The sequence below is a fragment of the Etheostoma cragini genome, chromosome 18 (assembly GCF_013103735.1).
Source record: "Etheostoma cragini isolate CJK2018 chromosome 18, CSU_Ecrag_1.0, whole genome shotgun sequence".
NCBI lineage: Eukaryota > Metazoa > Chordata > Actinopteri > Perciformes > Percidae > Etheostoma > Etheostoma cragini.
In genome coordinates, this window is record NC_048424.1 from 16,471,762 (window position 1) to 16,487,958 (window position 16,197).

Genomic DNA, 16,197 nt, shown 5'->3' on the forward strand with positions numbered 1-16,197 from the left:
TTCCATGCTGGGAATAAGTGTCTCTCCAGCTAGATCAGCTTGCAGTTGTGTTTTCGGTCCAGCATTTTATCCAGTGTGTTATGGCTGTAGTAGCTCAATACACTTGAAAGTTATATTGTTATCAGTGGAATTTAAATTCACGAGTTGTGTGTTCCCTTTAAAGTGCAGGATCCTGTAATTTGATGGGGGGGGGGTTGTGCAGAATGTAATCCTCTACCCAGTTTCTGGCCTTGTTTGGTTTAACAATTAGGATTTCAGCTGCTTGTAAAGTTCTGAGTATTACAGCGTTTCTTTGCCTCCAACTACAAAGGTGTGCTTGCTTTTGGATTTTCAAAATTCAGCCTCCCCCCTAATCCCTACATATATTATGTGTCAAAAAACCACCAAGCATGATAAGTGTATGAACCAACACAGATGATTATTCTTCCCCGTCAGTCTCATGAAGGCAACGTGCACGGGTTAAAAAAAAAGTACATTTACGCCAGTAATGTACTTAAGTAAAAATGTACTTGTAGCCTACTTTACTTGAGTCTTTTCTTTTCAGGTCACTTTCTACTTTGACTCCTCTACATTTTAGAGACAACATTTTTTACTTTTTACTCCGCTACGTTCATCTGACAGTTTTAGTTACTAGTTACTTTAAACATTAAGATTTCTGCACACAAAACACAAGTAGATAATAAAATCTGATGTTTTTTTGTTAAGTAACCTAGCAACAATAAACCGGCCTACAAGTCCAGCTGAGATGATTGAGCGGATTGTTCTTTACTTTTATTATTTTCATTTCCCTGATGTTTCTTACATACGTTAACTTAACTATTTTTTTGTGTTTTTACAGTGTGATGCCTTTGCTTAAGTAAAGGATCTGAATACTTCTTCCACCGCTGCTCAAATCTTTTGATATTGACTGTTCAGCAGTCTTAGTAATCGTTTGACCTGTCAAGTGTCCGCCGGTGCTTAGCGTGCATATTTAATCATAACAGTAATCCTCTTACCTTTCTACAGTTAAATTTCCAGGCACCAAAACCTACATTGACCCTGAAACCTATGAGGACCCAAACAGGGCTGTCCATCAATTTGCCAAGGAGCTGGATGCCTCCTGCATTAAAATCGAGCGGGTTATTGGAGCAGGTAAGCCCTCTCTCTCGGCTCTTGTTGTTTAGTGACTCCGTGCTCTCATATATCACACTGACAGCCAAATATTTACACCCTGACACAGCTCCATGCATTGTATATTGATAGCGCAATTGCAAAGAGGGGGACGAAGTTCATTGCAATGAATGTGCGGTCTGCGTCTGGTAGAGGTAGTCACAGATTCCCCACAGCTGAGAAATTGCTGCCACATGGCTTTTACAGAGGCGGCCATTGGCAGTATCTCTGCATCTCTAGCATGTCTTATTATAGGTCTTGGTTACACTCCCCTGAGTATAACAAGATGTCGCACACCAATTTGTATTCCACCACGGCACAGCTGCTTTGTCTCAAAATACACTAATAAATTTGTCATTGTTAAGGTTTTTTTTTTTAACCCACCCATACCTCACTCTACTCCGAAACTCTTTTAAAGTGGACACAACTCTGATGGTTTCATTTTACGTTTCATTTTACAGCTCTTACGGGGTTTATCTTTTGTTGTTTTTTGTATCAAATTTCCTCTCAAGAATAAGAACTCTGAATTCATGAATGGTCTCATTCCAGGAGAGTTCGGGGAGGTGTGCAGCGGGCGGCTCAAGCTGCCCGGAAAGCGGGACGTGGCGGTCGCCATCAAGACGTTAAAGGTCGGCTACACGGAGAAGCAGAGGCGGGACTTCCTGTGCGAGGCCAGCATCATGGGACAGTTTGACCATCCTAACGTCGTTCACCTGGAGGGAGTCGTGACCCGAGGTAATCCCGCTGGAATGGGAAATTCAATTCAATTTTTTTTATATTGCACAAAATCACAACAACAATTATCTCATTGCGGTTTTCATAAAAGAGCAGGTCTTAACTCTGTGATGTTATTTACAGAAACCCAACAAATAATAGTAAAAAATATAAAGTGGGAACTTGATGTTAAACATCCCTTGAGAGTGTTTTCACCAGTTATGTTTATCATTGGGAGGTAAAGGAGTGCCGTTGTTAGAGTGGCATTATATCTGATTAAATTAGGTACAGTCTTTGTTTAACATTTTCTCATTTAGACGCTGTAATAAAATGAGCAGATGGTAACTTTTAATTAAAAGGCAATGAAACACAAATCTTAAAATAACTTGGAAGCAGTTTCAGCACAGTTGTTTATTGTGAAACACTTGGTAAGCGAACACGTTCAGGTATCAATTAATCATCTCTTTATTGACTGTTTTTTTTGTTCTCTAGGAAAACCGGTGATGATCGTCATTGAGTACATGGAGAACGGCTCATTAGACGGTTTCCTCAGGGTGAGTTTCACCTTGGAAGCGCAGGAGGCTCAAAGCAGCGTCTTTTTGTCACTTTTTCTTTGCATTTTCTCAAACTTGTCCCAGCGAGTGGGGCGGTCTGCAGCAGGATCAGTGCGTCCCATACATATCATAAATCTTGCTGCTAGAGCTGCTGCAGTGGCTGTGACCTACATTTCCCTCATGGTCAGTGAAGATGGCTGACCCTGCCTGTGTTTCTCTGCAGAAACACGATGGTCAGTTCACAGTCATCCAGTTGGTGGGGATGCTGCGGGGCATAGCAGCGGGGATGAGATATCTCTCCGATATGGGATACGTCCATCGGGATCTGGCTGCGCGGAACATCCTCGTCAACAGCAATCTTGTATGTAAAGTGTCTGACTTCGGCCTGTCAAGGGTGATAGACGACGATCCCGAGGCTGTCTACACAACAACTGTGAGTCAATTAAAGTGCTTCTATCTCTAGCCAGAGCCCTGTCTGAATCCTCTAATCAAGTCACAGCCGGTGCATGAGAATAGAGCACGCCCAGGCAGTCTGCACAGGCAATTTTAGTTTTATTTTAGCACAGCAGTGTAGATTACAAGACTTACATCAGAACAACATCTATTTAGTTTTCTCTGCACTCCAATTCTTTTTTTCTTTCTTTTTCAAACATAAAGTCAACAGGAACTTAATACAGTTTGGGAGAGGGAAGTTGTAGAGTTCTTGCCGGGGAGGATGTTAACCCCTGTGTTGTCTTCCTGTCAAAATTGAGAAATCAACACATTTTGTTGAAGCTTTTAATCTTTAAACTTTTTCTTACATTTTTGTCCCTTTTTTTTTCAATGTTTGTCACTTTTTTGGACGTTTAACACTATGTTACACTAACTTGATAATTTTCGTTCACAGTTATTTTGGGAATTTATTCCAATTTCATTTAAGACGCCCCACAATGAATTAAAGTAGAGATTTGTACTTGCCAAAGAGCGTTGTGTGGAATAGATCATGTTATTTTGTGTAGTTAAAAAGAAAACTGATATAGGAAAACGGGTAAATTTGACCCGAGGACAACATGAGGTTTAAAGAAACTTAAAGTAAAGCATTAAAAATAATATTTAAAAAAATTTCACTTTGGCCTGCAGTGGCCTTGCATACAAAACACTAGCGTTACATAACATTTCAATGCACTGGTTATAAATTTAAATGTAAAAATACTCATTCATGACGGTTCTTTTAATATCCAATAATCGTGTCTATAGTTTTTAATATTTAAAACGCTGTTACTAACTAAATGTTAGTGTAGATACTCTGCAATGGGACATTGTTTTACTAAACAATGAGTAATAATTCTGCAACACACTGTTAAATGATTTACTAATAAAGTCATTGGTTGCCGTATTAAGTTGGGAAAGTTATTTCTTGAATGTAATTGTAAAACTCTCTCTAATTGATGTTATATAGAAAATGCAGGATGTAATGAGTTTGATCTTTACTCCAGCCACTGACCTGCGTTTTACCGAACAGGGCGGCAAAATCCCCGTCCGATGGACCGCGCCGGAGGCCATACAGTACCGCAAATTCACCTCTGCAAGTGACGTATGGAGTTATGGCATCGTCATGTGGGAGGTCATGTCCTATGGGGAACGGCCCTACTGGGATATGTCCAATCAAGACGTAAGTTTACTTCCTGCCATGAAGTCATTATCTCACTAAATCAATACGTGTCTTATTCTGCTGATGGGCTGTACCTCATAACCAAGGATAGGGCTGGGTATTGTTCAAAAATCTTACCGGGACCGGATCCTAAAAGATACTTTTCGATACAAATTTAACAAACAAAAAGAAATTGCAACATTACACATGGCACAAGTCTTTGTATTTATGTTCCAGCTCTGACTACGTGAGCCGTCTCTGTGTAAAGTAGAGTCTTTCCTCCGTGTCTCTACGGCGTGTAATGTCAGACAGCCAATCCCAGACATTATTAGATCTTAGTAGAAGCAAGTTGCACGCTGATTGGCTCACTGACGCTAATGAGATTCCCTCCTTAGGGATTGAAAGTGGGTGTTGAATGACGAGGCATTTCGCAGTGTTCGACTCTTTAGAGACAATTTGATCAGTGCCTAAAAAGCATAAAATTTGGTACCCAGCCATAACCAAGGATCAAAAAAGACATTGATTTGTAAATCTTGTAAATACACAGATATGCTCTGATTTAAAAGTGGCACTTTAAACACGTAAATATGAGTTCCATTGCCAAACTAAATCAGTAAAAAACAAAAGTCATTTGAAGACATTGCCTTGAGCTCAGAACTTGTAATGGTAGTTATTTCACTATTTTCTAAAATGATGAGTATCTGAACCATAAGTCCTAACAAGCTGATATCATTTCTGATACCTGAACTTGCAGATCAGCCAGTACCAGGTACTGATCCGATACCAGAGTTTCATATCTTTTATCATATCACATCTATAATGCTATTACTGTATGGATGTGATATGAGTTCTATCTTTGTTGTAAGTCTGGCTCAGGTTAAACTTTGTGGTTCTTCTCTGAGTCTTTTCTCAAGGCACGGTAACCTTGGGCTTAAATAGTTCAAGAAGTCTTGCTCTAATCATGCAGTCTGAATCCATGTCAAGGAAAAGCAGTCTGAAATGGCACGTGCAGTAAAAAGGAAGTCCTGAGAGATTTATTTCTGGTTGTTATTATAAATAGCAGGAGTGGAAAACACTTGTCATGCAGAATGCTTTTGATTCAAATGTCTTTAAAAAGTTTATAATTACTTATGGTAATGTTGAGCCAGTGTGAGTAGCAGTGTTGAACCAATTACATAGCGAGCAATTTATGCATACATAGCAGTTTGCATTTGTTTGAGACACACAAGTCAGGGATGTAGAGACAGATGTGCTCCGATTTTAAAGGGTCACTACACAAATTTTATACATCATGAATAGTTTACTCTTCATGGTCATCAATACTTAACCTGGGGATTAAGGTCATTGTGGCCTCTTTGTTTAAAGGCCCGTGGTCATGCGCAACATGCTATAGGTGGCCCAAAAAAATATACGTTTGGTATCGCCAACTTGTTTTGTTTTGTCATGGTTCATGTATGCAATAAACATTACATTTTGTGAGAAAAAGATAGTGAATCATGAAATCAAAATTAAGCTAATAATTTTGATTCACATTTCCCCCCGAATCGTGCAGGCCTAAATCTGACTGTCGATGTTCTCAGATGAAACTCTAGAGCTGGAAGGGGAGATTTTAGATTTGGGGGTTCTATTAGGTGTTGGAATGAAAATCCTAAAATGTTTATTTAAGGTACTTAACCATCAAGTACATTCTAAGAGCTGATGCCTGACATTGCTCAGATTTTTCTTCCTCAAAGAACACACTTCTTTTAACAAATGTCACAAATTGCAATGATGGCTGACTCACCCGCAGCTCTCTGAGTGCTGTTGCCTGCTTTGCTGCCAACTCCTACTGAGGGAGTCCAACTGGGCCAGACCACTCAAAGCTGTTCTTATTGTCGGACACTTGGCACATTTTGATTGATGGTAGATGGCGAGTTAGTTCAGCCCTTGAGATTCCTATATGCGTTTAGTACCCACAACATCAGGCCTAAACATTGTTAAGATTCTCCGACGCTCCTAAGCAGAGGGATTGCTGATTGAACCATCAGATGTTAGAAATGCTAAACAAGCTGGCCGGGCATTAAAGTGGCGCGTGTGGTGTTTAGACGCTCGGCTACTTGACAGACATCAATGTCAGAAATGTTTGCACTTTGTCAAGATGTCAGCAAATCTCTGAGGGTACAGGAAGAACGTTATTTGCATTTTTCCCCAAAGTTTCAGTGGTTTGACACCTTTTCCCTTCCATGACTCATTCTTGTCTGAGCGGTCCTGACAGAAGTAGTTGATGAATACGTGCAGTAACATACACAGCTCCGTATCCACACAATAAAAAAAGGGGAGCTAGGGGCTCAAAGCAAAGTGCACGCCAACACCTACCGTTCTCACAGCATTGACTTTTAATGAACACTGTGCTAAAATGCATGCATGATGCAGAGTGACAAGAGACTAGGTTAAAAGGCTCTGTGCAAAGATCTTTTCAATTATTGATCACAGCTGTATAAATATAGCCTTTTGTTTAAACGCATGAACAATGTAGGGAATTCAACTCACAACTTAGTCTGCACTCTGGCATATAATGTACCAAATATCTAGAATGTAACCTTACATTGTAATGCCTTAATCAGTAAAATGTTGCGCTCAAATGTAAAAATGTGGTCCGCCAGTAAGGACAGACAAGGATATATATAATATGATCCCATCTGCCAAAGAGATGGTTGAAAGCCAAGCTCCCGCGTTTAGCACTAACTGAAGGCAGGAGCTTGTTTTCAGACTGAACCATAAAATGATCAAGCCGGGGAAAAATAAAAGCATGTATAACCTTTTCAGGATTAGTGAATGGGAGAAACGATCTAATTTTGATAATGTGCCAGCTCTGAATAAATCACACAACCTTTTTTTAACATGTTCCTCAAACGGAAGTTAATTTATGTTTTTCATTCTGGATCTCATATCCTTTGTTATGGCCATTGTCAACTATGACTTACTGTAACATCTTGCTCACTAACTGTACTCCTGAGACATAAACAAAAAAACCTAATTAGCAAGCCCCCCCACTGACAAAAACTTGTCATCCTACATCCTGTCCTCTGCACATTCTATACATCCTGAACGTGGATTGTTGCACGAACAGCCAAGGCAAATGTATTGTAAGTGTTACTTATTTGGCAATCTATTCTAAAAGATATATAGTTGTGTGTGGTGGCGGATGGGTCAAACAACACAGGACTTTCCTGCGTGTCACTGAAACGTACATTTGTAGGGGTGGTAGTAGCTCAGTCAGTAGGGAGTTGGGTTGGGAACCAGAGGGTCACTAGTCCAAGTCCCAATACGGACCAAAGTATGGTGGTGAACTGGTAGCTGGAGAGGTGCTAAGGCATGGGGAGATGTCCTGGGCACTGCAACTGAGCAAGGCACTGAACCCCCAACTGGTCGGGGCGCCTTCCCATGGACAGCCCCCTCACTCTGACATCTCTCCATTTAGTGGAGATTAAGTGGGATTAATAAAGTACACATTAGTATCATTTTGTAACCCCACCCATGATCTTTTCCTAACTCTAACTTTCATTTTCTTGTGCCGCATGTCAGTTAAATGTATGTCCTGACCCAGAGAAAAAGTCAAAAAGTGATGCCAAGAATCGCTACCAAGTGAATTTAAATATGATGCCAAAGTAGACTTTTTGCATAAATAACAAACACCAAAGGTGTCTGACCAAGCGTGGCTTTGTCACGCGATGGGAGTGAGAATGTGTTGCCATAAATGGAAGAAATGAGAACACTCAGGTCAGGGATTCGGGGGTTAGGGTTGGTGTTGAGGCTGGGGTAATATTAAAAGCTCATACTAAAGAGTTTACATTGAGGGTGATACTAAAGGCTGAATGTGAAGGGTTTGGATTTAGGATGATACTGAAAGCTGATATTAATGACTCCATCTGTTTTGTATTCTGCAGGTCATAAAGGCGATAGAGGAAGGCTACCGTCTTCCTGCCCCAATGGACTGTCCGCCAGGCCTGCATCAGCTAATGCTGGACTGCTGGCAGAAAGACAGAGCTGAACGTCCCAAATTCGATCAGATAGTTGGCATCCTTGATAAGATGATCCGCAACCCTAACACCTTGAAAACTCCAGTGGGAACATGTACAAGGTGAGGCAATAAAAAGCCTGAATGAATCAATTTAAAATTTGGCTTCATACAATAAAAGAATTTGAACTTTTATGTTAGTGCATTAGTGGATGATCCAAAGTGTCCAGTGGATGATTTAGCCTCTGTAGTTCACAGATGACAGATAAATCCCAGGAGATCGATACCCCAAAGCAGCTCCCATGGCTTTATGGTCAATAGTGGGGCTTTTAAATCAATCTCTGTAATGAGTTCCTGGTACTTTAAAGTGCAGTGGGAACTCCAGACCTCAGTCTGACGTTTGTCAGATTCATTCTATTTGCAGTCAGAACATACTTTCCAGAGGTGAGATCAAAAAGTTAAAGCTGGATAAAAAGCTCTTGATTACATAGAGACTGTATGTGGTGTATGCATTCAGATTGGAAAGATACTGACAAAACTATTTTTCAGAAGCAACAAAGACATGTTGCATCTCTTTGTGAGTTCCTTATTGATTGAAGCCTCCAATCAGCTAGTTGTTTCCCCCTTTTCGCAATTTACTGCATCGCTGGATGCCGTTGGTAGTCACTTTGTCTCGTCTCCTGCGTGATTGTGTTTTTAGCGGAACGTTTCCTTTTTAACATAAGACATAAACATCACTCTATGCTCATCCCGCAGACCAATTAGTCCACTGTTGGATCAGAGCACACCAGACTTCACCGCTTTCTGCTCAGTGGGAGAGTGGCTGGAAGCCATCAAGATGGAGCGATACAGAGACAACTTCACAGCGGCTGGCTACAGTTCCCTGGAATCTGTGGCCAGGATGTCAATCGAGTAAGTAGATATGAAGCCAGCATTTAAGCCTCAGTAGAGAACATTAATACCAGCCACAGTTAGACTGTGATCTCTCCTACACTTCCTTTTATCCCAAACACATTGTTTACACTGTTGCAATTTGTATTCAGGCTCTTTAGGTAGACTGCCATCCCATGACTTTTATTAGTTTACTTACCGTACATTTTCACTGGCCTGGTCCGTTATTAACCCAAACGGCAGAGATAACCAAGCCTTTATTTCTTCCCTGATTTACTACTCTATATGTGTTTTTAGATGCCTCCCATGTCATTGATTTGCTGCTGTTTCAATTGGCTTTAATTGCAATACCTCCATGTATTTTTGTTGTCTTCATTAATTCAGGGTAATGTACATTTACATAGCACATCTTCCGAGTTTGTCATTATGTCAGAAAAACATTTTTCCTACACTGAATATTTTGAAACGTTTCCACGTTTTTAGTTACCCTCAGTAACAGATGTTTTGCATTAAAAGCCTTCTAGGGGCTAAAGGGGCATAGTGCTTTTCAACACAATTCATTGGCTTTAGTTAATTTGTAGCTTAACTAACACAGATTGAAAAAAACAGAAGTTTGGAACTGATAAGTGAAAGTTTATGTTGCCTATCCTTTTCTTTTCACTTAACACCCACAATTACAGTATGTTGCCGGCTACAGTGCATGTGTGCATGTTGATTTAGCTGTTATGAATGGTCAAAAAGGTCACCAGATAAAGTAATGTGATGCTCTGTGGTCAAATGGAACAGACACCATTAACGGCGTGTTTGGGATTTTAATAAACTTCAAACCCCAGCTTCGTCTCACAGTTGCATATCAGTTGTGGGTCCTCATCTTCTTCCAGAGCATCATGAACTGATTTACTGCACTGAGAGCGGCCCAGAATTTTTTTTTCCTATTTATTCACACGTCATCATCGTATCCTTAAAACACAATTTCAGAAGGTACAATGATTGTATGAAGGCTGCGTGAAATGGGAAACCACAAATAAGCTGCTAAAAGCTTTTTGGAAGAGGCCTGATAACATTAAATATATAACAGAGAATATACTGGCACTTTAAACTCAATAACCTGCACACAAAACAGACTAATACCACAAAATACAGACAGTAAAAAAAGAATTTGGGGAAAAAAATAAATAAATATAACAAAAACAGCTCCAGTCACAATAGTTTCAGCACAGACAATATCACAAAATACAGTCAATCCTACTAGAAATACAACACTTTGAATATTCAACAAATTCCTTCAGACTTTTCATGGAGATGGAGCCAGGATGCGACACCTTCGAGTTTTCATCAAGCTCGTTCCAGATCTGCTGTCCCCTACAAACTACACATAGACTCCTGCACTTTAGTCTTGGTTTTTTACCAGTGATTAGATGTGTTTCCCTTGTGTCATAGGTGTGCTGGGTACGACAGTTTGGAACAAGCTCACACACTCGATAATACCTGTGAATGACCTGGAATATCATGCAGGCATTATGAAAGACATTATATTGGGTAAGACTTAGCAAACCAAGGCGACAAAACAAAGGAAAGGAAAGAAATGTGACTCTTACTCCCAACTTCCAATAGCCGTGAGATGTCGGAATATGTTTCCACATCCCCTATAAAACACTCAAGGGTTCAAATAGACTTTCCAAGCACTCTTTTTTCATTGATGTGAATCTAGAATAGAGTTTTGCAATTTTCTTTTTCTTTAAAAAAAGTTTGACTAATACACTTCTAGAGACAATACATCATTAGACGTTATAAAAAAATAGTTTTCTTAGAAGAATGCACAATACATATAACTCAGTCAGTCTGACATGTATTTATTGTTTTCTAAAGAAGAACATGACATGGACTTTGTGCTCTTTCTGCTCTCACTCTGTTTTGCTGGAACAGATATGATGTAGTTGCTGTCAACGGTACCGTATAAACAGAAAATATTTAGGTCAATCAATCAAATGAAAAAAGAAAATGTTGATTCTATGGAGGAAGAATTGATTTTTTAAACCGTCGCAAAAACACTCACAATTCATACCATTGTAGATTTTTATTTTTTTTCACCCCCTACTTAAGATCACACTTTTTTTACTTCATTAAGCTTGATAAAGTAAAATGCACTATTGAGATTGATAATAACCCATGTTGTGTTCAGCGGCCTTCTTTGTATCCTAAGTCACATAAATGAAAAAGCTGAGGCTGTGGTGCAGTGCATTGATTGATGAGTGTTGTCTTGTCTTGCAGGGACGTGATGAGTTTGGGGATCACGCTGGTGGGCCATCAGAAAAAGATCATGAGCAGCATACAGACTACGAGAGCCCAAATGCTGCACCTCCACGGCACGGGTGTCCAGGTGTGACCGACTGTAACGGGCCGAAGCAAAAACAGAATTTATCTGGAGCAGTGCCTGGAACCGAAGCGGGATAATGGTCAAAGTAAACGGACATGTGTTTTGTCTGACCCATCCGGCTGTGTCTGGAGTGGAATCATTCCTTTGTTCCTCAGTGAAGGATTGTGGTCCGCCTCTTTAAAGGGCACAAAAAAGAGAGGAGAAGGGCAAAAAACAGCAACAAAAAAAAAGAAACTACCTGGACAAAATTACTTTTTTTTTCTTATGCTTTTTTTCTATTTGATTTTTAGAAGCGCTTATGAACTCAATCACATATCAAAAGGCGCATTGGAAAGGAGTTTGATGCTTCTGTTTTCTTTCACTTAGTGAATGGTTTAAGTGCACACCGAGGCTATGGATTTCCTTTAAAAAGAACAAAAACAAACAACTTCTCTACTTGCGGTGGTATCACTTATTCCTTTTTTCTAATTAGTTCATTTTCTTGCTCTCTGCCACAGTGACATGTTGTGGCTCGTGTGGCAGGTTTTTTTGGACTTGAAAACAGGGTAAACTCTCTTTTATCCAAACACAGAGGGAACTTTTTAGATGCAGATTCAAAGGTACTTTTTGTGCTGACACATGCTGGACTGTTTGAACTGTTTGCAGTGACTCGTGTTTTTCGTAAAAAAGGGTGTCCTCACATGCGTGTTTGCAGCCTACAGGAGTGGGTTTTTGACGTGATTTCAACCTTTTCATTCTTTTTATTGCGGAACTTTCTGAAGAGTGCAACACTGAACAGACTTTTATATCAGAGTAGCAATATCCTTTGTCTTAGTGTTCACTACAGGAAACGCAGAACAGTTACTTGGTCATTGAGGAGAATGTTGCAGTACTGTTGAAAGATTTTATTGAAATTGAAGCCACCGCAAATTGTTTTGCTGTCATTTTGCCTAAAAATGTTACACACACAGTGTTTGTTTCGGTGCTTTGTACAGCTGCAAATACAACTTGTCAAGGGTGTATCCAAGAACGGTGTAGATGTAATACTGCCTTAAAATGTGTTTGATGAAGTATTGCCACTATTTTAGGCACTACAATGGCAATGCTTTCTGCATTCATTGAAAGGGTGGACACCCTCCCTATTTTTATGTTTTCTTTGTAGCGTGATGTCTTTTTATCTGGAACTTGAGCTGGCGAAACTGAGTGCACGGATACGGTTTAATGCCACAAGTGACACAGTCAGCAAAAGGAGAGGCGGACTAAACAGAGCAATAATTACCAGGTAGAAATGGTCCTCACCTGAGATTTTAAGGTGCTGGGGATTATCGTATCTGATTTCTGTGCTGAGACAGAACCTTTGGAAAGATTGTGTCATCGCCAGAACGGGAAGGAAAGGAAAGTAACTCTTTGACATAAAAACGGTTTGAAAGGTGCTCGGAAAACAGCCGTGCCAAGTCATCAAATGAAATCATCATGTTGTGTTTTGCCACTCTGATATGCGAAGCGTTTGATAGTAGTCTAATTCGGCATGGAAAAGTTGACTCGAGTGGCTACAGAGATGAAAGAGGCACCATTAGAAACTCCAGGAAGGTGCGAATTAGCCATGCTGACATCATCTTCCGACACCGACGAATCAAATAGCCCCTTCAGGGTACGGGTCTGAAATATGTCGGACCAACTGATGGAGCTGGAGTCATGCTGTTACATCCCACCATCCCAGTTCTGTAGGCCGCCAAGCAGCTCCCTTGTTTATTCATGCTTCTCCGCCGCTCATCCCTCACAGGCGTAGATATGACAGAAAATGCATTATAGTGTCTCTTAAGATTGCTCCACTTTTCTTCCATAAGGCGTTGTATGGGGAACAGAGACGAGGAGAGGCTGTGCAGAAGATGTGCTAAAAGCCAATCAACCTATATGGTGCCATCTGTCTCCACTTCACATACACAAAAGGAGAAAGTTTCCATGTTGGGGATGTTTCAGTGCAGTATTCTTTGATAAGAGAATGCAGTTATTCAGCTGTCATGTAACGAGGAGGGGTGTTTTTAGAAGGGATCCATTAAGATCATATTTTGCACGGCGGCTGCAACCTGAGATAATGCGAATAAGCAAAAATGCGTTAATTTTTTTCAAAAGTTTTAAATCTGAAATGCTTAAAAAAAGCATATCCGTATCAGGAATCATCAACCTTAACCTCACAGACAAACACTAAAACAATGAATAGCTTTTTCCATTCTGCTGTAAATGGCTGCCCACCGCTCCCTTTAAGGAAGGGTCAAATGCAGAGGATAAATTTTGCTAAATGTATGTGTATGTGACAATAAAGTACCTTTAAACTGCATCCCCAGTAAGCCAGCTACATTTAAAAACACGGGCCTAATTTCCTGACTAATCTGGTTCAGAGCCTTAGCAAAGGGTGGATGCATGTGAAAGGTGTGAAAAAGATGTAGGCCTGCCAAGAAATTGTTGAGTAAAGTCACCTATAACAGTGTAGCTATAAAATTGAAACGGATAAAAAAAAAACAGCAAACGTGCACGGCTGCAAAGACAGATATCTTCCTATACGGTTGTCTGCACGGTCATGCTTTTTGGGCTTTGTGCAGACCTCACGAACCCCCCGAATGGAGACACTATAATTTGGCCGTAACCCTCTCTGTGATCTCTGATTTAAAATTTAAATGGAGCTCATCACACAACACAGGTGTTCTCATTAACCCTGTTTATCTTGATAATGTTGCAATCATAAAATGATGATTGGGATTAAACTAACGAGTGTTTTCATTATACATTACTCTGCCAATTATCTTCTAAGTAGATCCATTGGTCTATAAAACAGGGAGGACTGCCCATCACATTTTGTCAAAGCCCAGTGTCCAACTTAACTGTGCGAAATCCAGAGATAATTATTTAATTAGCACAGAGGACTAAAACATCTAGCAATATTCACATCCAAATCATAACCTGTTTGTTTTTGACATTTTATTGCCTGACAACAGAAGAAAAGTAAATGATGATTACTACGTGCTGAGTTTGGCTGTGTGAATAATGCCTTGTAGATTTGACCAGTTGAGACTCGCCCGGCCCTGTCTGAGCCACTGTTTTCCACATGTTGGCTGAGGTGTGCCATCTTGTTGTCCACCGGCAAAAAAGACTACATTTCCTGTTTCCCTGAGAACACATCTTAAAGCTATACTGTGTAGTTTCTGTCCCCCCATGAGGAATTCTAAGTAATGACAACAACATTGTCGGCGTGTCCACATAACGCAAGCCTTCCGTGATCTCACCATCACCCCTCTCACTCAAAAAAATATGATGGACTCTTCAGAAGAAGACATTATCTTCACTCGAGTGTGTGCGCGGATAAGTTGCCGGACCCCACAATCTTCCGAACATAGTCATACTAAGAAACATTGGGAGAGCGTTATGTGGAGCTGATAGCCTTAATCAGCTTTGTAGCACCTCATTTGGCAATGGCTTGAATGTAACGGACGTTTATTAATATGAGAAAGTTACGCACTAAAGCTTTAACGTAAAGTGTGTTGTGCTTGGATCCATTTTCCCTGTGGGACTCACCTTTGCGAGGAGACACCAGGAATTAGACCTGACCTGCTCCAAGCCCCTGAACCCCCCCCCCCCCCCCCCCCCCCCCCCCCCCCCCCCTCCCTTTATCCATACAGCAAAGCTCAGCAATTGGGCCTTGGCCAGCCCTTTGAATTGAAAACAGGCATAAAGTCATTCAGTCAGCACAAACTCCCCCAGTTCACAGGCAGCACTCCCTCTCACCCCCCCCAATCCCTGCTCTGATTATCAGAACCGGGCCCCTGTAGGCCCCTCACACCCCAGGGTAGAATGCTTCTGTCCCCTTATTTTCTGTGCTGGGGTAAAACGCAGGTTGAGCCAATTTGAGATTAAAGCAAGGATACAATTGATTCAACGTCCAAGTCACCAAGAGAAGTCCCGTCACGTTCTCGTTCAGCTTGTTTCATCCGCAGTTTATACTTCAGGTTGCCCAGCTCTGGACAAGAAATGTTTTGTTGTGGTTCTATTTCAACATAAAAACTCCAAAAGAATACAAAATGTAAAAAGGAACCAGACAAGTGCAGGAATCAGGACTAGCAGATAGAGTATGAAGTTATTTTTCAAAACTTGTGTCTCAGCAGTTGGAAATGAGTTCCACCGCTCTAGCGAGGCGGTGGATGGATTCCAAAGAGCGCAGCACTGTTGATTGTGTCGGAGCGAGATGAGATTTGAGGGACTCTTTGTATGTGTTCTAATTGTAAAACTTGTACATTTTATTTATATTGTTTTTTACACATATTACTCAGTAGAGAGCTCTGAATACATTGAAAATGCACTATATTTTTCTATCTCGCAGATGAATTATTGTCACCCGCAAGATTTCAGTTGTACATAATGTTTCATTTAGGACCAAAGACGGCTGATAGGATTTTCATCTTTACTCTGACTTTGTTTTTAATTTAGAATTTTAGTTTGTTGTACAGTAATACAAATTGTCAATTTATTATTTATTTTTCTGTGATGAAAGTATTGAGAACATTTACTGGTCAAAAGTATTTTCCCCAAACGCCGAACTGTAAGATCATTTAATTAGACAGTTTCTTGTTACATAGACAAATCTTTTTGCTTTGTAACCTTTGTAATAGACTGTACATATATTTTTGGAAATATAATACAATCTCTATAGAAGTTTCGGTGTCCTTTGAAGTGTTTTTATTTAGCATTACCCTTATTAATTTTCATTTTATCACCTTTTTTTATATTTTTAATCTTGGGGTCAGACGTCCATGTTAGTTTTGGTCATATTTGGTCAACTACACCTTTCTTCTTTAATAAATGTTGGCAAAAAAACATTGTGACTATTTGAGTCTAGTTTTAGTTTTTTACCATT

The 16,197-nt window shown here is 40.2% G+C and overlaps 1 protein-coding gene across 5 annotated transcripts in view; it reads left to right on the forward strand.

The window, feature by feature from the left end:
- epha7 (eph receptor A7) overlaps positions 1-14,429 on the forward strand; it is a 94,023-nt gene extending 79,594 nt beyond the window's left edge. For 2 of the 5 annotated variants that reach the window (XM_034899965.1, XM_034899967.1), the window contains exons 10-17: positions 1,006-1,131; positions 1,699-1,884; positions 2,356-2,417; positions 2,641-2,850; positions 3,919-4,068; positions 7,974-8,167; positions 8,801-8,956; positions 11,207-14,429. In XM_034899965.1, the coding sequence (XP_034755856.1) occupies positions 1,006-1,131; positions 1,699-1,884; positions 2,356-2,417; positions 2,641-2,850; positions 3,919-4,068; positions 7,974-8,167; positions 8,801-8,956; positions 11,207-11,321 (1,199 nt within the window). In that variant the 3' untranslated portion in view covers positions 11,322-14,429. Of the gene's footprint in view, positions 1-1,005; positions 1,132-1,698; positions 1,885-2,355; positions 2,418-2,640; positions 2,851-3,918; positions 4,069-7,973; positions 8,168-8,800; positions 8,957-10,375; positions 10,475-11,206 lie in introns of all 5 variants that reach the window. The other 3 variants (XM_034899966.1, XM_034899968.1, XM_034899970.1) reach the window with 2 other exon arrangements.
- Positions 14,430-16,197: the final 1,768 nt, after the last annotated feature.